The sequence below is a fragment of the Lynx rufus genome, unplaced genomic scaffold (genome assembly GCF_022079265.1).
Source record: "Lynx rufus isolate CCGP_SWC_20201006 ecotype Redwood Valley unplaced genomic scaffold, mLynRuf1.p SCAF_11, whole genome shotgun sequence".
In the NCBI taxonomy this organism is placed as follows: Eukaryota; Metazoa; Chordata; class Mammalia; order Carnivora; family Felidae; genus Lynx; species Lynx rufus.
Genome location: NW_025814825.1, coordinates 10,691,824 through 10,718,199, shown reverse-complemented (window position 1 = coordinate 10,718,199; position 26,376 = coordinate 10,691,824). Strand labels below are relative to the sequence as shown.

The 26,376-nt window shown below is 40.2% G+C and overlaps 1 protein-coding gene across 1 annotated transcript in view; it reads right to left on the bottom strand.

Annotated features, from left to right (window-relative positions):
- Positions 1–3,781: 3,781 nt before the first annotated feature.
- The window catches only part of MYPN (myopalladin), a 105,488-nt gene continuing 82,893 nt past the window's right edge, over positions 3,782–26,376 (bottom strand). The window contains exons 13-20 of the mRNA XM_047072851.1: positions 22,243–22,464; positions 20,902–21,051; positions 19,909–19,991; positions 18,576–18,702; positions 17,116–17,323; positions 14,921–15,086; positions 8,885–9,018; positions 3,782–5,441 (exon numbers count right to left, since the gene is read on the bottom strand). Coding sequence (XP_046928807.1) covers positions 5,272–5,441; positions 8,885–9,018; positions 14,921–15,086; positions 17,116–17,323; positions 18,576–18,702; positions 19,909–19,991; positions 20,902–21,051; positions 22,243–22,464 — 1,260 coding nt within the window. The 3' untranslated portion in view covers positions 3,782–5,271. The remainder of the gene's footprint in view (positions 5,442–8,884; positions 9,019–14,920; positions 15,087–17,115; positions 17,324–18,575; positions 18,703–19,908; positions 19,992–20,901; positions 21,052–22,242; positions 22,465–26,376) is intronic.

Genomic DNA, 26,376 nt, shown 5'->3' with positions numbered 1-26,376 from the left:
AGGCCAGGATCTCAGCTTGGAAGTTACTTTGGGAGTGTGTGGGGAGAAGGAAGATAGGAGGAGGCTGCGATCAACAAGAATAATTTGGATGTCTGACCCAATTGATTTCTAGACCTCCCTTCCCAATCTGATTTTTTTTTCACACTTTGCCAGCAATTCTGTCAATTAGAAGTTGATGGCAGTAAGAAGGCAACTACTTAAAAAAATGCAGCCCCTCTGTGAAGTTAAGAGACCGTCAGGCATTCAGAATTTGTTCAACTGAACTGCTTTCTTCTGACCATTGGGCCAGGATGCCTGGAACTGGAGTTAGATCATTTTGGAACATGAAGCATGCTGACAGGCTGTGAGGATGGGGTGAGATGGGATGGGTGACCACAGCAGGGGGATTATAGAACATAGAGCACAGGGCATCAGGGGAGAAAAACACAGAATGAGGGATAGATACAGAAAAGACCTTAGGCATGCTTTAGCTTTGACACATCATAGATACAAAAAAGGAGGAAGTAGTCTTTCTTCTCTTATTGGCTGCTTTGCCTGGATCCTATTCTTGGGACCATAGTCCAATTAGGTATAGTAGATATTGTAACTCAGTCATGAATTAAACGGGCTTTACTGAATTCACTTGGGAATCTAGAATTGGGTGTTCTGTGTGGAAAGAAATCTATTCTGAGTCTTACACAACCAATTTACAAGTGAACATCTGAGGATTTGAACATTTGAGAATTATCCAAATTAACCTATCCCTACAAAAGTCAGGTTTTGACTCTGCTGGGAATTATTCTTCATGGTATGTTTCATTCAGAGCTCTAGCTCTATCTACTGCTGGTCTCTTGACTATTTGATTTCTCATCGGATACTTACAAAAGTTAAGAGAGGAATAAAAAGAGAAAGATGCATTGAAACCAGTTCCACTATTTGGTAATTCTGATTAAAACCTTCCCTTAGTGAAGGGTGCTATGTTTCAAAAAGGCAACTTCATCTAAATGGCACATTTCCCTTCTTCAATTTCCCTTTGATCCCCATTTCCATGACTAATCAAGTCATGAAAAGCCCTTCAAGTTGTTTGGAGAGAAGGTTGCTCATCGGACGGTATGGCTTTTTGAAACAAAGGGCCAGACAAATTGCATCAACTTTCCCTCTTTCCCTGGTCCATTTTTGCAGGTTTTTGAGCTTTCTTTGGGGGCTTCATGAATGCTACATGTCTAATGAGTGTTGCACAAAATAGTAGGGTCTAATAAGGCCAAAGTGTGGTTATTTCTACTTTCTAGGCATGCACTATATGTACAAGGAGGGAGAATATTCTTTACCAGTGCCCAAACTATTGCTTTATGCCATTGGCAGGCATCCCTTTGGACCTTTCTGGGTAAGTTCTGAAATCATTCTTCTCAACCTTGCCTGCTCTTTGGAATCACCTGGGAAGCTTTAAAAAATACTGATGCTATGTCATAACTCCGGAGCTTATGACTTACTGATCTGGGGCTGTGGCCTGAGTATTGAGATTTTTAGAAGCTCCCCAGGAGATTCTATTGTGCAGCCCAGATTAAGAACCACTGCTCTAGGGGTTCCTGGGTAGCTCAGTCAGTTAAGTGTCTGACTCTTGGTTTCGGCTCAAGTCATGATCTCATGGTTCGTGGGCTCGAGCCCCCATCAGGCTCTGCACAGTGCAGAGCCTGCTTGGGATTCTCCCTCTCTCTCTCTCTCTCTGCCCCTCCCCTGCTCTCTCTCTCTCTCAAAATAAACTTAAAAGATAGAATCACTGCTGTAGACTCAATTTTATATAGAAACATACTTACATAGAATTTTTAAGTTCAATGTAGGTCAATGAAAATTTTTGAGTGCCTACTCTGTATAAGGTACATGACAAACTTTTGACACAGTCCATACCAACAGTAGCTAAAACCTAGTATAGGCAAGACTGGCTAGTGCAAGGGGAGGGGACAGGAAGGTATATAGAGGCTATATTTTATATAAAATACTATACAAGGTCATCTTTTTCTCAATTCAAGAAACTCACTATAAGTTTTCAAAGAAAGTAGAATTGTATTTGGGTGAGGTCTGGGGGATTGGAAAATACTTTACAGAAGTAGTGACATTTCAGATGGACTTTAAGGAACAGGTAAGATTTCCATAGGTAGTGGTTGGGGGAAAAAGCCTTCCATCTAGAAGCAAAAGAGAGGCATTTGGCTGGAAAGCAGGGGACTGTGTTAGGTTTGCCACCACATTGGGTGTGTTTTCTGAGGAATGGGTGACAGACTTTGGGATCATAGTGGACAAAGCCTTGAATATCCCAGGGCAGGAGAGCTGGTACTTGATTTGGCTCCAGGAAGCCATTGGGGGTTTGAAATTGGGGCATAACATGACTGGAACGGTAATTCAGGAAGAAAGAGCTGATGCAGATCTGGGCTGGGTTTGAATGGGAGAAACAGCAGGAACAGAGGCAGAAAGGCCACTTAGAAGTTCTTTATTATGGTTGAAGTCAGAAATATTGAGGGAAATTAATAAAGTAATGCAAGTCTGAACTGGAGAACTGCAGGGGGATGGAAAGAAAGGGCTGAATGTAAAAGAAATAATAGGGTTAGAATTAACAGGAGCTATTAATTGGCTAGAGGAAGCAAAAAGTGACTTGGATGCTTTTTATTTGGATTGCTAGGAATGTGATGGTGACATTAACAGAAATCCTTAAGCGAGGTTGAAGAATGTGTATGAAAGGGAAGGTGATGAATCTGATTTTGGAAATGTTGAGTCCAAACATATCCAGCTGACCCAAAATTTCTTATATAACTCTCCCTCATTATAATTGACTTCTAACAGACTTCTCAATGCAGGGCTCGGATTTGTTCAACACAGTAGTTCTCAACAAAGGAGGATTCTGCCTCCTAGGATGGCAACTGGGGGATGGGCCACTATGTTCCTGGCATCTAGTGATTAGAGGCCAGCGATGCTGCCTAACATTCTACACTGCACAAAGTCCCGGGCGACGAAGAATTATCCACCCCAAATGTCAACAATGCTAGAGTCCAGAAACCCTGCATTATTATCCAATACTTGAAATTTCAGGAATTTTAGAGGTCTTATATTTTATGTTAGACAGCGCCATCCAGTGGCCAAATATAATATTTATCCTAGTTCTCGAACACTAAAAGGCGACGGATAAAAAATATTCAGAAAGCTAAGACATACAGAGATGAAAATTATCCTTTCATGGGAGGACTATTTAGGGTTTACAGAAATAGAGGTGATGGGGAGGTGAGGTAAAGAACTGTGAAGGAACAATCCTGGAGTTAGAAAGTTCTCTTTGGCTATGAGATTTCATAATAGAAGCTAACACAGAAACAGAACATTTTACAGAATGCATTCTGTATGAAACATATAGTATTTCATTACAGTTGCCTATGTTTTTAGTATTGTTCATGAATACATGAAAAAAATGAAACAAAATCTACTAATTTCACCAAATAATTTACTGAAATCTTTATTTCTTAAGGATGTAACCTATGGCATTTTGTTTCATTAAGAAATAAAGATTTGAAGACATTAAGATGATTTTAGAGTCATAAAAAATATAGGATGAAAAGCACTAGAAACTTCTGTCTGATAAAGTATCTATTTCTTCCCCCTCCCAAAAGCAGCACTCTTTATGCCTTACATCTTACCTCCCCTGCTAGATTATAAGCTCCTTGAGGTCAGGGACTGTGTCTTATTCATATTTTCATATTTCCCACAGTTTCTAGCATAGCATCTTATACAGAGTAGACACACAAATGATTTTTTTTGAGTGAATGAATTTATTTTTATACTGGAAATCTTTGCCTTGAAGTGAAGAAAATTTCAAGCCTTCCTAAACAATGACTATTTGTTCATTCGAGTAAGATGCCAGCTGAGGGTGCCTGGATCAGAGAACACCAGACACTTGGGCACAGGGAATTGGTAACAGACACCTCCAATTGATTTCACGGGTGAGTCTGGAGCAAACTGTGCTGTGATTACTATTCCCAGGGCAATTTTTGGACTGCTGTGTGAATTGCAGATTTCTCTATCTCATATAAGATTCATTCATCCAACAAATATCTATTGAATGTCTATTTGGGGCCAAACACTCTTCTAGGCACTGGGAATAATTGCAGTGAACTTAAGTCTAAAAATTCCTTAAGAGGAAGATTTTAAATAGGTGGGTTGGAATAAAGAGGCATATTCTCCTTTCCTCCCCCTTTTATGGTTAGCATGATATCTTCTATGCAGAAAATGCAAATTAATTATCTCACAAACAGTTCATACCTATTAAAGACCTCTCCCTCTAGAACCATTGCTCTTAAGGGGCAAGTGAAAACTGACAGGCTCCATCACCTTCTCTCCTTGTTTGCATCTCTCCCTTCCTTACTCCCTCATACACTTCCAGACTTTTGGGGAGGGAGGAGGGGAAGATGATGATGACTTTTGCATATTGAGCTAGTAGTTTAAAAAGGAACCCCACAGAAGTTTTTGTTGTTAGTTGGTTTACTAACAACCTTTTAGTTCTAGAATTTAAGGATGTGTAAAGTCAGAAAGAAAAACGACTCACCATTATATCCAGAAGACAATGGTGCAGACAGGCTAATGGGGCCTTGTTTTGGCTATAGAACAAGTGCACTGTGCAATATTGAGTGTTTCAGTGAATTTTTTGTATCTCAGGCACATTTTGGCACCTTATAATGTGGCTCAGTACACTCAGGATAAGTAAATCAAAAGTGCTTCTCCACATATGTGAGTTGTATGGCATGATCTCTTAAGGCTAACTAGAAGCTGATTAGAAGAATCCATCAAAACTACTGCTATGGATGTAATTGATGAAAGGTAATGGAGACCTCCCCACCTTTTTTCTTTGCATTACTGGTGAGTTAATGACACCTAAAGTCACTACTGTCTAACTCCTTTCAGCTCAAGCATATGGCCCCTCATTGCTCCTAGTAGGGCCTAAATATCCCTAACATAGCAGGGGGCAGGGGAGCATGCTAGCTTTTTCCCAAAGCAGTGGATGGCAGCTTCATGACATCTTTGGTTCATCTGTATTGTCTTCTCACATTTTTGTTGGAATCTTTAAAAGGCACAGCCCTACATCTTTCCCCCAGCTGAGACTGCAAGAGTCTCCAGCTGACTTATTCAAAGCACTTCTTGCCAAGGGTCCAGCAGCATGGGAACTTACTCAAATCCAGTTGCTTGGAAACCACTGTATCTGGCTTGTCCTCCTTCCCCCTCCACAGTCCGCCCCCTTATACAGCAGACACCCAAACATTCCTAAAGTTCATCACTCTCCACTACACTCCGAGAAGAGCATGAATACACCATTGTGCTTTCCATGGAGGAGAAGGCAGAGAAAATGTCAAGTCCTTTACTGGTGAGAGATCCGTAGCGACTGCCACTGGGCCGGACAGACATGGGTGTTGGGATCTGCTGGTGCCACTGAGCTGGAAAATGGACCAAATAATGTGTTACAAAGGAATGCAGTCTAGCAGATACAGTGTAGGGGTGTGTTCTGTCCTCATTCCAACACGTTCTCTAAAATGCACCATTTGTAAAAACAATAAGGTCTCTCCCCTGCTGTGAACTAGGCTGGCCATCTCTTATGCTCCTAATGCCAAAACTCTGGGACTATAAGAGTGGCTGACTAAGGTGATTTTTCAAAATATGACCTAGGATGGGGTCTTCCACGGGCAGTGTAGAAAGAGCTTCAGGCTCTCAAGGGAAGGTACCTGAGAAGGTAGAGACAAGAAACTTGAGGAAATGGAAGCCAAAAGATGGCTCTGGACCTCTCAGTAGTACCTATTTCACACCCTAATCACTAATCAGCCCCTACCTACCCACCTCCCTAATCAGGTTCTAATGAGTTACCGCAAGAAGAATGAAAAGTAACTTCTGTTCAACCAATCATGGTTCAGGTACAAAAGAGAATGTATTAGAATTTCCATGTTTAGCAAGCACTGTTTTTAGCAGAGATGATCCTTAGGCTTGAACATGGCCTGAGTGAAATATCCATCCAAACTCCTCTTGTCTTTGATTCAGAAACTACTGAGAAATCTTCTGATTAGGTTTCCGGGGACCTTGATGTGGAGAAGGGGGAACACCGGGTGGGGAACATTGATGCTCTGGTTCCCAGGAAGCTATGGACCTTTTTAGCATTCTGATTTATAAATTGGGCCTTTGTTGATTTCCTTATTTTGAATCAGTTTTTTAGAGTCTAAATACCTCCAAATGAATTGATAAAATCAAATATTGGAAGCTACAATTCTAATAGTGCTTCTGCTGAAGAATAGGCATTCAATAAAGCCACAGTGAACAGCTAGTCAAGTCTCTGCTCCAGACATCTTAACCAGCCTACTGTAATTGCTTCTATTAGAAGCCCTCCTTCGGACGAGAGAGGGGAGCCTGTCCTCAGACAGGCAGGAAGTGGTGGGAGAGGGGGTAGGGGATTGATTTTAGCCCAAGTCCTCCATCCTCTCCTCCACTCCCAGGTTCCCAACTGAGGAAATAACACCCCCTATTGTTGGTGCTGTGCAACCAAGACAGGAGACAGAAGGGTGAGCCAGGACAAACAACCAGGAAAGGGAGAAGGATTGGGACAAAACTTATCTATTTCAGGGCTTATTGGTACTGGGTTTCTTGGCTGGAGACCTAGTTCCCTCTGGTATGGTGAAGTGGATGAAATGGATAAGGGACTTAGCCTAGGTTGAACTATATCGATGGCCCTCTCTCCCCGCCCCCAACCAGGGGACAGTACATTAGGGTCAGCTTCCCTCACAGTTGAATTTCTTTTCAAGTTCAAGGATAAAGGAAAATAATCAGAAAGCTATATATTTCCCCCAAGTATTAGAAAATGGCAGGCCAAGGTCCCACCTGCATGGTACTAAAAAAGGGATATACCTAGTATGCACCTATGAAGAGCAGGGACCTCAGGTTCTAGACACAGTGACTCCTATTTGTAACTTAGGTTAATCATGTTGAACCAGTAATGAAGAAGAAATTTATTAATTATTTGGGCACCTGGGTGGCTCAGTCAGTTGCTCAATGAACCGACTCTTGGTTTTGGCTCAGGTCATGATCTCACAGTTTGTGAGTTTGAGCCTTGCGTCAGGACAGCACAGAGCCTGCTTGGGATTCTTTATTTCTCTGCCCTTACCCCACTCATGCGTGTGCTTGCTTGCTTGTACACACTCTCTTTCTCTCTCAAAATAAGTAAATAAACTTAAAAGAAATTTGTTAATTATTAAATTATTTTTTAAAACAAATTTTAAAGGAGAGGAAAAAAGAATCACCCTTTTGGATTAAGGAATATGTCTCCAAAAGTGCCAGTTAATGTCAAAATTATAGACAAGATGCATAGAGTACATTAATAGATTAATAAAGATGAACTTGTTGGGGCACCTGTGTGGCTGTCAATTGAGTGTCCAACTCTTCATTTCGGCTCAGGTCATGATCTCACCATTCGTGGGTTCTTGTGGGTTGGAACCGTACGTTGGACTCTGTGCTGGCAGCATGGAGCTGGTTTGGGATTTCTCTCCCTTTCTCTCTGCCCCTCCCCCACTCGTGTGTGTGTGTGTGTGTGTGTGTGTGTGTGTACGCGCGCGCGCGTGCACACACACACAAAGTAAAAAAATAAATATTAAAAAAGATTAACTTATTAAATCCTTTTTTTAAAATGTTTATTCATTTTTGAGCGAGGGAGACAGAGAGTGAGCAGGGGAGGGGCAGAGAGAGAAGTAAACAGAGAATCTGAAGCAGGCTCCAGGCTCCAAGCTGTCAGCACAGAGCCTGACACGGGGCTCAAATCCACAAACTGTGAGATCATGACCTGAGCCAAAGTTGGATGCTGAACCAACTGAGCCACCAAGGCACCCCTAAATCCTTTTGAAAATTAGAAACATGGCTCAAAGGAATGATACAAAAACCTGGATTTGCATCTCGGCTATAGATACTTAACCTCCCTGAGCCCAGATTCAGGGCTGGATCCCACGACCCTGGGATCATGACCTGAGCTAAAATCAAGAGTCAGATGCTCACCTGACTGAACCACCCACGTGCCCATCTTCAGCATTTAAATGAGGGTGATAACAGGGGCGCCTGGGTGGCTCAGTCGGTTAAGCGTCCGACTTTGGCTCAGGTCACGATCTCACGGTCCGTGAGTTCGAGCCCTGCGTCGAGCTCTGGGCTGATGGCTCAGAGCCTGGAGCCTGCTTCCGATTCTGTGTCTCCCTCTCTCTCTGACCCTCCCCCATTCATGCTCTATCTCTCTCTGTTTCAAAAATAAATAAACGTTAAAAAAAAATAAATGAGGGTGACAACAATTGCAATAATTGGAAGGTCCTAAGGGTACCATTTTGTAAATTACAAGTCATTATCCAAATATCATTTGATATTATTATTAGGACAGCTCTCTATTATTAGTCTGGTTGTGGGATTGGCACAATAGATATTTATGGAATGAATTAACAGGTGAATGAGGACAGGACAATTCTGCTGGGTGGAGGTATGTGTGGGGGAAGTGACAGGCAGTGGGGAGGGAGTGCCAGTGGGTGGCCCATGGCATGAAGGAGACAGCATGAGATGCTAGATGATCGGAAGCACAAGCATGGTTAAACTCTGAAATAGCTGTAATTCCTAGTAATATAGGTCTTTTTTTGGAAGAAACTTAAGCTCATTTAAATGCAAAAGTGTGCAAAAGTGTACAAAAGTATACAAAAATATACAAAAGCCTTGAGGCGACTAGGGTGAAATGATTTTAAAAATCCATCGTTTAAGCACTAAAATATAATCTAACCAATTCAATTATGGAAACATACTATGCCTGTCCTTAAAACATTTTTTTCAAGCTGCCTGTCATACACAGATGTTCAACTGAGGACGTTACACCTACCGTATATATCCAACCTGGCAGTGCACGACACGATGCCAGCTTCATTCTTGGCTGACAACGTGTACCATCCAGCGTCAGATTTCTTGGCTGGCTGAATGAGGAGGCAGACATACCCTGTTGCGTCCTGGTGCATACTAGAGAAAAGAGAGAACATATCTGCAATTGCATCCAGGGGCAGAAAAGGCCTTAGGGAATTCAGGGCTCAGGGAAACTCTCAGGGCAGATCCAGCAGGGCAGCGCTACCCCTCTCCTCCCTGACCCTCCAGAGAGGGAAGGGAGACTCAGCTTAAAGCAGTTATCAAAGGCAAACTGAAAAGTGGAAAGGAATCACAAAAGAGCAGCAGTTAACCCGGTGAGGCCCAGATGAAGGTTGACAGCCCAGGCTGAGACCTGTTCTTGCCCTTCCCACTGTTCCACCTCTCCTGGAGTTATACTCCCCCCCAGAGGAGGTGCCCCCACTTGTCACAACCAAAGTCCAGAAAAATCTCTTTTCCAAACCTGATTGGACATTTCAACAAGAACTTTGCTAAGAAGCTATGGGAAAGTAGACCAAGATGGGAGTACAGGGATTGATATACTGTTAGTATGGAGGGGTTATTTCTTAATGTAACCAACTGGGCATGTGCAGCAGTTAGCTTAATACAGTTCAGGAGCAAATCAGCATGTTGTTTCCTTATGTTTCCTTGATATCAGTAGTTCTCAACCTTGGCTGCATATTGCAATCCTGGATAATTACGCTAATATTTCAGGCTGGGTTTAGCATGTTATATTAATGAGTTATATTAATTGATTAACTAATTAATTAATTATTTAAACTTTATGCCCAATGTGGGCTTGAACTCACGACCCCAAGATCAAGAGTCACATGTTGTACTGATTGAGCTAGCTAGGTTGCATTAACATAGACTGAAATGTTAAATCAAGAATATTTTCTGTGCTTGCTAAAGTTTTACCAGACAAAAATCTTGACCTATGTAGACTTCTTAGATGCCAAAATTCTGTAAAGCTTGACAGTTACAACATCCTCTGGGACAAATTCATTTCATTGTGAAAAAATAATTCTCAGTAGAAACTTTTGTACACAAGCTGCCTTTGTTTGCTTGCCCCTCATGGAGTAAAACCAAAATGGCAAAGATAAGGTTGGTTAGAGGAAATCTAGCAAGATACCCACTTTTGGTAACTGGATCCTTAGTTTCTTTCCTTTTCCTTCCTTCCTTCCTTCCTTCCTTCCTTCCTTCCTTCCTAAGTAGGCTTCATGCCCAGGATGGAGCCCAACATGGGGCTTGAACTCATAACCCTGAGATCAAGACCTGAGCTGAGATCAAGAGTTGGATGCTTAACCTACTGAGCCACCCAGGCACCCCCTTAGTTACTTTAAAAAATTTTTTGTAACGTTTATTTATTTTTGAGACAGAGAGAGACAGAGCATGAACGGGGGAGGGTCAAAGAGAGGGAGACACAGAATCCGAAACAGGCTCCAGGCTCCGAGCCGTCAGCACAGAGCCCGACGTGGGGCTCGAACTCACGGACCGCGAGATCGTGACCTGAGCCAAAGTCGGCCGCTCAACCGTCTGAGCCACCCAGGCGCCCCCCCCCCCCCGTTAGTTACTTTAAAAATAACCATGTAGTGATGGATAGAGAAGGAGTTACTGCCTTAATGTTTTGTTTTGCTTTATCTTATTTTAGCATTTTACTATCAAAGGGGTTTTCTGTGTACTAATATGACTGAAGACAGATGACAAAAAAATGCAAGGTCTTCATTTATTCTGTGTACATTTTTAAACTTAAAACTTAAAGTTTTTAACAAAATCAGAAATTAAAGAGGAGAAATAACAACCAACCCCACAGGAATACAAAGGATTATAAGGGAATATTATAAAAAATTGCATGCCAACAAATTGGACAATCTAAAAGAAATGAATAAATTCTTTTTTTTTTAATTTTTTTTTCAACGTTTTTTTATTTATTTTTGGGACAGAGAGAGACAGAGCATGAATGGGGGAGGGGCAGAGAGAGAGGGAGACACAGAATCGGAAACAGGCTCCAGGCTCCGAGCCATCAGCCCAGAGCCTGACGCGGGGCTCGAACTCACAGACCGCGAGATCGTGACCTGGCTGAAGTCGGACGCCCAACCGACTGCGCCACCCAGGAGCCCCAAGAAATGAATAAATTCTTAGAAACATATAACCTCCCAATACTGAATCAGGAAGACATAGAAAATTTGTACAGACCAATCACCAGCAATGAAATTGAATCAGTAATCAAAAAAACTCCCAAGAAACAAAAGTCGAGGATAAGATGGCTTCACAGGTGGATTCTACCAACCATTTGAAGAAGAGTCAGTACCTCTTCTCAAACTATTCCAAAAAAAAAAAAAAAAGGTTGGTTAGATGAAATCTAGCAAGAAGGAAGGTAGGCTCCCAACTTCATTTGCTGAGGTCAGCATTACCCTGAACCAAAATTAGATAAAAATACTACAAAAAAAGAGAACTAGGGGCGCCTGGGTGGCTCAGTCGGTTGGGCATCCGACTTCAGCTCAGGTCATGATCTCATGGTTTGTGAATTCAAGCCCTGCGTCAGACTCTGTGCTGACAGCTTGGAGCCTGGAGCCTGCTTCAGATTCTGTGTCTCCCTCTCTCTTCGCTTCCCCAGCTCATGCTGTATCTCTCTGTTTCTCAAAAATAAATAAACATTAAAAAAAAAGAACTGCAGGCTAATATCTCTGATGAACATAGATGCAAAAATCCTCAACAAAATAATAGCAAACTGAATTCAACAATATATATTATGATCGTGATTCCATGATCAAGTGGAATTTATTCCTGGCTTGCAAGGGTGGTTCAATATTCACAAATCAATCAATGTGATATATCACATAAACAAGAGATGGATAAAAACCATATGATCATTTCAATAGATGCAGAAAATGCATTTTACAAAGTACAACATCCATTCATAAATAGGTTTAGAGGGAACATACCTCAACATAATGAAGGCCTTACATGAAAAATCCATCGCTAACATCATACTCATCGGTGAAAAACCGAGAGGTTTTCCCCTAAGGTTAGTAGCAAGACAAGGATGTCCACTCTCACCACTTTTATTCAACACAGAACTGGAAGTCCTGGCCACAGCAATCAAATAAGAAAAAGGAATAAAAAGCATCCAAATTGGTAAGGAAGTACAATCTTCACTATTTGCAGGTGACATGATACTATATATAAAAGACTCTAGGGGTGCCAGGGTGGCTCAGTCAGTTTGGTGTCTGACTTCGGCTCAGGTCACGATCTCATGGTTCATGGGTTTGAGCCCCACAATAGGCTCTCTGCTGACAGCTCAGAGCCTGGAGCCTGCTTTGTATTCTGTGTCTTCCTCTCTATCTGCCCCTCCCCTGCTTGCACTCTGTTTCTCTCTCTCTCTCAAAAATAAATAAACATTAAAAAAAAATCCTAAAGACTCCACTAAGAAACTACCGGAACTGTTAAATTAAGTCAGTAAGGTTGCAGGATTCAAAATCAATATACAGAGATCCACTGCATTTTTTTAAAACACTTTTTAAAGTAAGCTCTACATCAAATGTGGGGCTTAAACTCACAACCCCAAGATCACCAACTGAGTCAGCCAGGCACCCCCTGCATTGCATTTATATATACTAATAATTAAATAGCAGAGAGAGAAATTAAGAAAACAATCCAACTTATAGGTGCACCAAAACAAAAACAAAAACAAAAGAAACCCTAGGAATAAACTTAACCTAGGAGGTGAGAGACCTGTACTTTGAAAACTATAAAACATAGATGAAAGAAATTGAAGACGACACAAACAAATGAAAAAATATTCCATGCTCATGGATTGAAAGAACAAATATTGTTAAAATACTCATACTACCCAAAGCAATCTACAGTTACATGCAATCCTTACCAAAATACCAATAGCATTTTTCACAGAACTAGAACGAATGATCCTAAAATTTGTATGGAACCACAAAAGACCCCAAATAGCCAAAGCAATCTTGAAAAGAAAAACAAAACTGAAGGTATCACAATCCCAGATTTAAAGTTGTACTACAAACCTGTAGTAATCAAAACAGTATGATACTAGCACAAAAATAGACCAATAGATCAATGGAACAGAATAGAGAGCCCAGAAATAAACCCATGATTATATGGTAATTAATCTTTGACACAGGAGGCAAGAATATGCAAGGGAAAAAGACAGTCTCTTCAACAGGTGGTGTTGGGAAAACTGGACAGCTACATGCAAAAGAATGAAACTGGATTACTTTCTTACACCATACACAAAAATAAACTCAAAATGGATCAAGGCTCTATGTGAGAACTGAAACCGTAAAAATCCTAGGAAAGAGCATAGGCAGTAACTTCTCTGACATCAGTCATAACAGCATTTTTCTAAGTATGTCTCTCGAGGGAAGGGAAACAAAAGCAAAAATAAACTATTGTGACTACATCAAAATAAAAACTTCTGCATAGCAAAGTATACAATCAGCAAAACTAAAAGACAACCTACTGAGTGGGAGAAGATATTTGCCTACGACTTATCTAGTAAAGGGTTAGTGTACAAAATATATAAAGAACTTAATACAACTCAACACCAAAAAACCCAAATAATCCAATTAAAAAATGGGCAGAATACATGAACATTTTCTCAAAGAAATGCAGATAGCCAACAGACACATCAAAAATGCTCAACATCACTCATCATCAGGGAAATGCAAATCAAAACCACAATGAGATATCACCTCACACCTGTCAGAATGGCTAAAATCAACACAAGAACCAGCAAGTGTTGATGAGGATGTGGAGAAAAAAGGAACCCTTGTGCACTGTTGGTGAGAATGCAAACTGGTGCAGCCTCTGTATCGAGGCTCTTCAGAAAATTAAAAATAGAATCACCATATGATTCAGTAATTCCACTACTGGATTTTTATGCAAAGAAACAAAAATACTAATTTGAAAAGATACATGAACCTGTATGTTTATTGCAGCATTATTTACAATAGCCAAAATATGGAAGCAACCCAAGTGTCCATTGATAGATGAATGGATGAAGAAGATGTGATATGTATATATATATATATATACACACACACACACACACACACACATGCGCGTGCATGTGCGCGCACCCGTGCGCGCGCACACACACACACACAAACACACACACACAGGAATATTACTCAACCATAGAAAAGAATGAAATCTTACCATTTGTAATAACATGGATGGATCTAGAGAGTATAATGCTAAATGAAATAAGTCAGTCAGAGAAAGACAAATACCATATTATTTCGCTCATACGTGGAATTTAATAAAAAACAAAGGAATAGGGGCGCTCTGGTGGCTCTGTCGGTTAAATGTCCGACTTTGGCTCAGGTCACGATCTTGAGGTTCATGAGTTTGAGCTCTGCATAGGGTTCTGCGCTGTCAGCACAGAGCCTGGAGCCTGCTTTGGATTCTGTGTCTCCCTCTCTCTCTGCTCTTCCCTTGCTGGCACTCTGTCTCTCTCCCTCTCAAAAATAAATAAACATTAAAAAAATAATTAAAAAAACCCCAAAGAACAAAGGGAAAAAAGAAACAAACCAAAAACAGACTCTTAACTATGGAGAACAAACTGATGGTTTCAGAGGGGAGGTTGGTGGGAGGATGGGGGAATAAAGGAAAGGGTTAAAAAGTACACTTATCTTGATAAGCATTGAGTAATGTATAGAATTGTTGAGTCACTATATTGTCCACCTGAAACTAATATAACGCTGTATGTTAGCTATACTGAATTTAAAATTTTTAAAAACCCACTAATTAATCTGGAAAAAAATTAAGGTTTGAAACTGTGGGACATCTGTATTATGGACTGTCCTTCAGGAACAAAAAGAAATTCTTGATATGTACAATGATGTAGATGAAATTCAAATGCATCATATTGGGTGACAGACAGATTCAAAAGACAACAGACTTATTTGGGTGCCCAGGAAGCCCCACTGAGTTTGGAAGTCCCTTTGAATGTGGAAGCAGGCTCTACCTGATCCTCTCTCTGGTGAAAGGGATGGTTTCGTTGTCCTTCTTCCAGTAGAACACGGGTGGCGGCATGCCTATCACACGGCACTCCAGCCTCACTGGGTGGCCTTCGGGAACGCCGCTGTTCTGCAGTTTCTCCAGGATCACAGGTGCTTTCTTCACCTCTTTGGCTGAATGAGAAGAAGGGCCATTCTTGTTTGAATAGTAAGTGCCTTGGGGTTCATGCTTCAAACTCATTACAGTTAAAGAATTTAGCAGAGTAGGCACCCCCCTCCCCGACTTTACCTTCTCTTCAGAACACTTTTTACCTCTCTAAGTGAAGATCGCTGTCTTGATAAAAGCTCCAGAAATGATTTAAAAAGAAATAATGAAACTTTCACTTTGTATGAGAGACAACACTCAAGGGCCTGTGCTGCACATGGGGGATGCGAATAGTGGGTGTGGAATTTAAAGAGTTTCTTTTATTCTCAGCAGTAAATTTTGAGAAACAACAGACTTTAAATACTAAATATATCCTTTCTCTTTTCTAGAGGAGTTTATTTTGTGGAAGGCATATTAATTTTCCCTCAACTTTTATTTTGAAGAAGTTTATAGCTACAGAAAAGAAGTATACTACATTTTACAAATATTTGAAAAATGTTAATTTATTGTTTTTGAGAGAGAGAAAGAGTGCAAGCGGGGGAGGGGCAGAGAGAGAGGGGGACAGAGGATCCAAAGTCGGCTCTGGGCTGACAGCAGAAAGCCTGATGTGGGGCTCAAACCCATGAACTGCAAGATCATGACCAGAGCCAAAGTTGTACACTTAACCGACTGAGCCACCCAGGCACCCTGAGAGGTACACTACTTAAACACACACACACACACACACACACACACACACACACACACACACACATTATGCTTCCTAAGGAGGCCTTTTTTGGGCAAAGATACCTCATATTTCAGGATTCCAGAGTCAATATTTGCAAAATAGTGGGGGGAAAAATGAAAGCTTACAGTTAATATGTCCTTGTAGAATGAGCTTTTCCTACTCTGTTGGGAGGAAAAAATTAAGAGTGAGAAAAAGAAAAAGATATATGGGGCAAGCAGCCACTAACCTATAGACAAGATAGCATGCCGAAGCCATCCTTTTTTCTGGTAGGGGCCACACATGGGAGAAAGCTCAGCACTAGAATTCATGTATTCTGAAATCTAGTTTTGGCTAGACTCCTGCCCTAAGGGCTGGTATCAACCAAGTGATAATGACTAGTCATTATTTGTAGGCATTACAGTATTTTGTTCACATCATCTCATAAGGTAAAGGTTCATTTGCTTAGTTATCCACTTAACATTTGGTGAGCACCGTTCATGTTCTAGACACTGAGTCAGACACTCGAGATACACCAAAAAAGTCAGAATGTCTGACTTTAGAAGCTTACAGTCTCTTCAGGAAGGCAAAACAGTTACATAGAAGGCTGTAAGTGCTCTGAAGAGCCCCTCCTTTTCTTTAAAAAAAAAAAAAAAACAACTTCTTTTTAATGCTTATTTTGAGAGAGAGAGCAAATGCGGGCTGGGGAGGGGCAGAGAGAGAGAGAGAGAGGAAAAGAGAGAGACAGAATATAAAGCAGACTCTAGGCTCTGAGCTGACAACACAGAGCCCAACACAAGGCTTGAACCCATGAACCGTGAGATCATGACCTGAGCTGCAGTCGGACACTTAACCGACTGAGCCACCCAGATGCCCTGAGCCCCTCCTTTTCCAAGTGCTATGGAAACAGAGGAGGATGTGCCTTGGTAGTAATGTTTGAATTAAGCCTTTGACAATGAGGAGGTGGTTCCTAGGCAATGAAGGGCATTCCTGGTAGAAGGATCACTGAAGCAAAGACATGGAAGCTTGGAGTAGGGCCAAGATTCTGGTGTGTTCCGGGAGTGATGAACATAGGGCAAGTGACTTGGATTTAGTGATAGTCAATTAACTAATGAATTGATTGATTGATTAACTATTACAATGACTCCCACACAAGGTACCACATTATGTGTTTTAGCTTACTGATATGTCTTTGAAAGCAATGTAGGAAATAATGGCCCTTACTACATGAAGGAGAAATTGAAATGAGGTTCGGTGGGGCAAAGGACTAAGGAATTCTGTCAGAGGCTGTGCATATTTGGGCAGCAACTTTGAAGGGAGTTATGTTTAGGGGCCCCAGCAGCAAACCTTACCTACTACAGTGAGCTCCAGACTAAAGGAATTCTGTCCAGTTTTGTTGGTAGCAACGCATGTATACGTCCCCGCATCACGTTGAGTGAGTGGGTCAATGAGCAGAGAGTGGACTCCAGTCTCCCTGACCAACATCTTGTGGGAGGCGTCTGGTAGCACAGGTTGGCCATTGAGCAGCCATGTCAGCTCTGGGGGCGGTAAGCCACTCACCTAATAAAGAACAGGACAGCTGAGGCAAATGGCAGACTGATGACAGGCGGATTTATTTGGTGGCTGAATTCTTTATCCTTGTCTGGCACCAAATAGATAGTGAGAAAATACATGGGGTGTATTTTCTACAGGGGCATCAGGACAAGAGGGGTCTGGATGGATGACTGCATTAATTTAAACTGTATAGTATTTTGACCCCAAATCAGGTCATGATTATATTCTAGATTAGAATAAATAAGAAATAAAAAATTAAATAAATAGGTAAAATAGGCCTGCCATGTCAGTTTCACAGATGGTATATTGCTTACATACTAACAAGCAAGAGGCAGCCAAGAAAAGGGCAGACCTTAAACTAGAGTTCTCAAACCTTGCCGTGTATTATGATCAAGTGGGGAGCATTTGAAAATCTTAATGCCCATTTACTATATCAAGTCAGAATCTCTGGGGACGGGAGCTGGAATGGGTATCTTTTAGGGTTTAGCATGGAAAAAGTAACAATCAATCCCGAATATTATTTAGGCAGACATTGGCAGAGCAAGAGCCACCTGGAGAAGTGGATTCCATGAATGCTTAACCTCAAGCCTTTACTAATTTGCATCTAAAATTTCCACAGCATTCTGATCTTTGGGGTGAAAGAGGTGACTTAAGTTTCTCTTCATACTGAGAGATCTCCATGTTGCTCGACTGAATATAGTTTCTGGTTGAAGAATTGGAATGTAGAATAGCTAAAGGTGGTGGCTGTTGATTAGTATGAGAAACCAGCTTTGATTTTCATAAACCACCTTGGAGCCATCTTTTCATGACTATAATTTTTTTCAAAGTCCATATATCATAGCAATTCACCTCAAGGATACAAAAATTACAGTTTTGGCTTTATAGTAATAAAGACTTTCCGGGCACCACATGGAAAATGTCTAAATTATATCAATCAATCATCTCTTTGGTTGTCTTTTACAAATTCAGAGTTAACTTGATACAATACCAATGTAATTTTTTCCCAATGAAATCTTATTAAGATGTAAAGATTTAAAAATTTCATGAAATTCTTTTGTCTGGTATTAAATGCTCTGTAAAAGCCTTTTGAGAAAAGAAGTGATCTATCGCCCTTCCCCAGTCCCCCTGTCCCAAAACAAAACAAAAACCAACCCAAAACAAAAAATAAACACAAAACAAATACAAACAAAAGTAAGTGCAAACGAACAAATGCAAAATGTGAACAGATCTGGAACCAAGGATGGCTATTAGAGTCTACCTTACAGTCCAGTCGACACAGGCGCCCCTCGTGAGCTACCATATCCCCAGGAGCCTGCAGGAAATGTGGCCGGAAAAAGCGTTCCTGTAGGGGCTCTTTGTCTCTTTCTTGTACTCGGGACCTTCCTCTATAAAAACAAGCATGTTCAGGCATTAAACATAGAAACCAATTTATAAGCTTATGACAGCAGGCATTTAGGCTGGGCTATAGAGCCTAGAGAACAGATATTTTTTGGGGGGGTGGGGTGGGGAAGGAGGTCGCTCTACCGTAAACAAATAATAAATAACAAATAATGGTGTGGAGCTGAGGTAAAAAACAAAGTGGTAAGCATTTCACACACGTAGGATTATCTTGTGAGATCTGTAATCAAATAAACAGGCTTTAGCTTCTTTCTCTTTGAAGTCATCCTGGGTTAAGTGGCTCAGCTCTTCTTGCCTTGGCTTTGACCAGTTGTTCAAAAGTTTCAAAATAAACAAATAAATCAGTATTCAAGCTGAATCTCAAATGAGAGCCAAAAGACAAGTCCTTTTTATTACCCAGAACAAGGCAGCTGCAATCCCTGTGTCTCCAAGTAATAAAATTTAACCTGGCTATAAATTATGGCAGACTATTAAAGATGATCATGAACTTAAACTGGTTAAGACGGACTCACAGTAACAGCTGTTCTTGAAGAAAAAAAAAATGAAGAAGAAGGTGTAGTTGCAGTGGTGATGAAATACTGTATCTGAAACGTGGGTCACTATTTTTGCTCCTTTGGTAAGTCAAATATAATTCATCCATGTCAGCAACTGTGGAATGCTCTGCTAAGACTTAGTGGCACCATAAGACTCAAGGGGAAGCCAGGCTCTTAATTCTTAGTGGTTAGTAAAATCATGGAGGAAGAAAGCCAGTTGCTATATTAGAGGCAACTGTTATATTGGGGACAACAACAACAAGAATAATCAATCTATATACATATAATCATTAACAGTTTATATATTATTAAGGAAAATATGGCAATTTAATTCAAAGACTCTGGTTTTACATATTACCTGTACTGCTACTACTAATGGTTACACATTTTGAGCCATTAAAAGTGTGCCACAGACCAGTGCTTCTCAAATATAATGTGCTTCTAAATCACTTCGGGATCTTATTAAAATGTACATTATGACTCTGTAGGTCTAGGGTGGGCTTGTGATTCCACATTTGCAACAAGTTCCCAAGGGATGCTGATGCTGCAGGCGAGGGGCTACATTTTAGGTAACAATTTGTAGACCCAACACTTAGATGCCCATTGTGGTGGGTGGATGCTTGGGAAGGGCTAGAGAAGGGAGATTCTTACTGTCTTTACCTGTGAGACTGACCACCAGATGTTAGTCGACTACGAATGGGCAAACCTTGTACCATCAAGTGGCCAGAACAGCTGATTCTCCCCTGAGAAACAAAAACGAACAAGATTAAAAATAAGAAGACTTCCACATTTTTTTCAATTTATATAAATTTTTCTGTGCCAGAACATTATGAACCTTTGGCAAACTATTAGGAGAAAGAAAACTTGGGGGTGGGAATGAAAATAATAAAATATGACTCCTTAGATCACTGTTAATATTTCAGGGGGATTTTTAAGAATATTGTGATGACTTTCATTTTGAGCTTGGAAATGAACAGAGCACAGATGTAAAAAAATTTGAATTCTTGTGCACTTAACATTATCTGCAGCAACATGCAGAGACCCTGGACAAGTATATTATGCTTTTCTCAATAGAGATTATCCTCAAAACTAACATTTTAATAAGAAGAGTGGGTGAGAGTAGAAATTATAGTTGTATATTTTCTGTTCTAATAGTAGTTGAAGATATTTATTCTGCCATATCTCTTAAGGGAATTTTCAGTCTTGATCCTTGATCTCATTCAGAAAAGGAAAGTGAAAGATTATGGCTTTCCAACTTTTACCAAAAAAAAAAAAAAAAAAAAGACATTATGGATTTGAGGAATATTTACAAGCCTTTTTGGAGTAATTTGCTTGTTCTCTAAAGAACAAAACAAATCTTTTGATAGAATGATTTATAGACTTTTCAAGAGAATCAATGAGTTGATAAGCACAAGATTTAGCCCAATACATCTGGGACACAGCGAACAGATACTACTAATGTCCTTTGACAAAGTCTGAAGGGTTGAATGACCCATCAGTGGTCATTTTAAGCTGTGATACTGTGCTCTAGTTACACACAATCACAATGCTTCTATTCATTTTCCTCAGCAATGCTTAGTAACTCGCACTTCTCAATGACATCAACTGCTCCTTCCTCAGAGTGCGGCACAGCACAGGACCCTGCTTCTGCACCTGGGGGTTGGCAGCCATGATAGTGTAGTTGCCATCGTCGTCACTAGTGGTGGAGTCAATGTGCAGAGAGCAGGTCCCATCTCCTTCTCGCCTCATTTTGCAGTGCTCATTTCTCTTTGAAATCTGCTTCCCATCTTTGAACCAGTAAACCTGCAATGAAAGATAATCAAGGAGAATCTACACTGTTCTGTACATCTTTTAAAGTAGGAAGTAGGGTGAGGAAAGGGCAGATTGCCATCTCTACAAGTGACCCATCTCTTATAAAGCACTTAGAAAAAAATTATAAAATATATTCAAATGACTGTATAATATACTGCTGAATTTGTACATATACAGCACTTAGGTCAAAATTCTGTATAACTTAGGATTGAGATCAAGCTTTTGGCTCTTTTTATCGTATTTCATAATTGCTTAAAAAGCCACCCCAAGGACCAGACATGTCTCCAGAGGCAAAAGAATGAAAACCAGGAGGCGGAATTTTTCCCCATTGTCCTATTTACAAGCTCAAGTCTTCTGCAGTTTCAGATCTCAGGGTCTACAGTAGCTTACCTTACTTGAAAGGTTAGTATGGTTTATCATACCAAGTGGAATGAGGCCAGGATTCACTTGTTAAATTTCTCATCTGGCTAAAATTTAAATAAGTATCTTTTTCATGTTGGGTTCTGCATGTATCAAGGAGATCTCTCAAAGACAGGAGGGTTAAAGTACTGATTGCAGCTGTTCTCCTCTACATTTCCTGGTTACCTAACCATACATGATAACAGCATGCTAATGTTTGTGAAAGTAGAGTGGAGAGATCCCCTACCACAGCCACACCGGGTGTAAATCCTTCTTTCAGATGATTGCCAAAAAAATCTGGTGACTCATAAGAGTTTTCAGCAGCCAGTGATAACGATATGACATTTTCAGCATTTACCCACCTAATAGTAATGATACAAATATAGTTCACTTTGTGCAACAACAGGCACTTTGTGGGTATTCGATAAATGCTAAAAAAAAAAAAAAAAGAAAAAGAAAAAAAAGAAAAACATCAATTTGGTGAGTTTGGTGGTTGAGGGAATCAATAACCCAAAATGGAGGATTATGACTAAGAAGTTTATTTTAAACTTTTATTAAAATTCTAACTTACTTATAAATCAGATTTATCTTTGGCCTAATTATTTAACGATCCTATCCCTGACTATCTCTTTTTAGTTAAATTATCTGGGCCTTGTTAATTTTCTGGTATTGATTTTTATTCCCTCTGTAGATACATCCCTAGAATCTGATAGGATTTTCTCAAAGGCACTGTCTACAGTTCTGTGCTGTTTGTTGGCCAACTGGCTGATCATCTTCCCCTACCTTTGGAACAGGTATCCCAACAATTTTGCAGGTGAATGTCACTGGAGAGCCTTCTGTAACACGGAAATGCTTGAGTCTTTTGTCAAAGATGGGAGCTATACACTTGCCCGTGGGGATCTCATCATGTTGGATTTCATCATCTGATTCATCAACAGGGGTACGTTCCAAGCGAAACTCTATTTCATTCATCAGCCTCTGCTCAAAGCTTGAAATTTTGTACTCCTGTCAAAATGGCAAATATGTTTAAATTTAAGTTCTATGGGTGAGAAAGAAGGTATTTATCAGTATAATTTACGGATGGAGCTTTTTAAGATTCAGATTTATATCATGGAAACCCAATAAACCGGGCATGTTCCATTTCCGGTGCCTCACCATGGAGCACTAAAGGAGATGCCAATGTCTCTACTATAATCCCAAACTGCCTGAGTGAATCCTGATTCCTCACCTTGAGTATGGAGCCCCAGTAGCATCCTGTAGAGAAATGAAGATGGAATGTAATTTCCATTACTACTATTAATGTCTATTTCAATATGTAGAACTTCCTATTTGATAATATGGCAAAACTATTCTGAACTGCATTCTGATGTACGCCTGCATCACCAACTTCCTGTCTCTACTGGACATTCCCATCTGCATACTTCCTGAAACCTGTCTTGAATAAATCTCCCTTGACACCATATCCATCTTCATTGCATCTCTCTACTCCCACCACAACAAAACTACTTGAAATAATTTTCTATTGTTACGGGATCATTTCCTTGTCACCCACTCTTTTGTTAATGTACTCCAATTAGGCTTATGTTCTCATTGTTCCACTGAGATTACTATTGTCAGGGTCTCCAAATTTGCAAAATCCAGTTGTCACTTATCTGTTCTTACCTTACCTGATCTCTCAGCAGCATTAGACAAAGATGGCTACTTTCTCCTTTTTGAAACATTTTCTTCTGTTGGTTTTCACAACATCATATTGGTTTCTCTTCTCTTTCTTTTGCTGCTCCTTATCGGTCTTTTTGCTAGCTCCTAATCCTAGGTAGGTGGTTTCATCTTATCTCACAGCTTCAGATACCTTCTGTATGCTGATGACTTCAAATCCATATCTTTAAGTCTGGTCTTTCCCCAGAACTCATATACCCGATGATCTGCTCTACATCATGAGAGTCATATACCCAGTGATTGATTCTATATCATGGCTTGGGTGCCCAATGGGCATCTCAAACTTAGCATGATCCAGACACTTGATTTCTGTCTCCCAGAGATGCACCTACCCTACTCTTTCCCATCTCAGGAAATGGTGCCACTATTAATCTATTTAGTTAAGTAGTTAAGCAGTGTTTCTCACACTGTCTTTGGTGAAAGTCAGGTTTTTAAAAATTTCCTGTGTGTAGTTTTATAAAGTAAAATAAAAATGAATTACTAGCAAAATGAAATTTAAGACATGTACAAAATTATTATATTCAATAGATATAAAATTTCTCTTCCAAATTGCTATAAAAATTTCCTTTAAATTAAAAAAAATTTTTTTAATGTTTATTTACTTTTGAGAGAGACAGAAACAGAGCTTGAGCGGGGGAGGGGCAGAGAGAGAGGGAGACGCAGAATCCAAAGCAGGCTCTAGGCTCTGAGCTGTCAGCACAGACCCCGACGAGGGGCTCGAACCCACGGACCATAAGATCATGACCTGAGTGGAAGTCGGACGCCCAACCGACTGAGCCACCCAGGCGCCCCTAAAAATTTTTTAAAAGTTTATTTATTTTGAGAAAGAGAGCATGAGTGGGTGAGGGACAGAGAGAGAGAGACAGAGAGAGAGAGAATCCCAAGCAGGTTCTGCACTGACAGTGTCAGCGCTGACTCCTTCCCAATGCAGGGCTCAAGCTCACGAACTATGAGATCATGACTTGAGCCCAAATCAAGAGTTGGGTGCTCAACCGAGCCACCCAGGCGCCCACTATAAAAATTTCTTGATGGTTACACTCAGTTCCTGTTCTTATGTTAAGGTGGTGAAGTGATAGCTTGCAGACTGTCACGGGTCCTCAGACTACATTTTGAGTGTACCAAGTTAAACCCTAAATCTAGGACTTGTCCTGAATTCCTGTCACTCCCTCTCTCTGCCTTATTCGATGAAGCTTAAATGTCACTTCCCTAAAGCAGCCTTCCCAGTCCACTTCATCTAAATTAACTCCCCATTCTAATTCTCTACACAGTACTGGTTGCTATCTAGTATATTTCTTGTTTGTTTGTTGATTGAGTGATTAAATATCTCTAAGGATTAGAATGTTAGCCCCACAAGAGCAGAGATCTTGTTTATCTTGCTTCTCACTGTATCAGCAGCACCTGGAATAGCGGTCTGCCTCATGGTACGTGCTCAATGAGTATATGAAGAATGAGTGAATACGTGAATGACATGGGAGGGGGGCAATCGCTTGTTCCATTTATGCATCTTTGAGGAATCCAGAGCCAGGGCTTGTGTTGGAAGTGAGACCTTTTGTTAAGCTCATGACTCTAATTAACCATAATTTTGTAATTTAGGTGAGCTCCTTGGAGATGGCAGTAGGATGCTCCTGAAATAGAATATGAAAGCACATGGCTGATGTACATCTGTCCTTAGTGTTAGAGTAATTGAGTTCAGGACCCATAAGGTGTATTCTCAAGCTATTAAATCACATTACTCATGTTCTTTTATTATTGTCTTATACATATTATCACCTGAATTTGTGTAGAATTGGAACTTAGGAAAAACACAGAATCGAATGTTTCTTGGTTTCAATTTCTTGAAACAAATTTTAAATCCTCTCTCAGCCACATCTCACCCTGAGTAAGCAAAACAAATCCACAGCTCTTTCAAGATAGAGAAAATGATTAATCTCCAGTTAAGCTTATTAATTTTCAATCAGATAGTTCAAACCAGTTAAAGTAAAAAATTGTTCACTTCTATTTACTTGAACCCTAGTTTAAAAGTATTAAGAAACCTGGTTTAACAGTATTAGACTATTTTCTACATTATAGGAGCTTTTAGAAAGTTAGTAATTAAAGCTTCCAACTATCTATTAGGTTGAACTATATGAAACTGACATTTTTGTAGGTCAACATGTAGAATTTTATATGATTCAACCTAATACTTCACAATGACTATATTTTCCATAAATATATTAAGTGATCCCCCAAATTTGAAATATTTCTTAGTCTTGCCAATTTAAAAATCACATGAAGAATACGTATTTCTTCTTTGTTGAATTGCATTTATGCTTCCAAATATATGTTATTTTCCTTTTTAGTAAATCTGTTTATTTTCTAGGATATTTAGGACTAAAGCCAATGACTCATTTTATTCGATTACTATATGAGGTAAAGTGAGGTGTTAAACAGAAGCTTTTTATTATTTTATTTGTTTTTTTAAAAAATGTTTTATTTACTTATTTTGAAAAAGAGAGAGAGTGAGTGTGAATGTGTGCATGAATGGGGAGGGGTAGAAAGAGACGGAGAGAGAATCCCAAGTTGGCTCTGCACTGTCAATGCAGAGCCTGACGCTGGGCTTGATCTCAAAAACCGAGAGATCATGAACAGAGCCAAAATCGAGTCAGACACTTAACTGACTGACCCATCCAGGTGTCCTGAGCTTTATTATTTTAAAAATTACATTTAAACAGATCTCAAACCTCATACACACACAGATGCTAGGGTTCAGAAAACCCTAGAGTTTTTGTGAAGGTGGCAAGACTTCATGTTCTTTTATTAAAGAAGGTCTTAACCTTCTAAGGCTTCTCATCTTATTTCACTTAAGTCCCCAAATTCCCAGTCCATTCCATATCACCTCTAGCCATTTTTTCTTTCTTTCTTTTTTTCTTTCCCTATGCCCAGCATGGAGTCCAACACAGGGTGTGAACTCACCACCCTGAGATCAAGACCTGAGCTATGATCAAGAGTCGGACACTTAACCAACTGAGCCACCCAGGTGCCCCTAGCCATTGTTTTAATGAAGTCTTTGCTCTAAGCTAAAGAACCTTCTCTGAAGCCTCTACTGCCTGAGCTGTAAGGGCTGGTAACTTCCTGGCTAAATATATTGTCAGAGTTATTTACTATGGGGAGAGATGAATTCTTGAAATTCTATTTTGAAAGTATGAAGTAATTTTCCCAAAG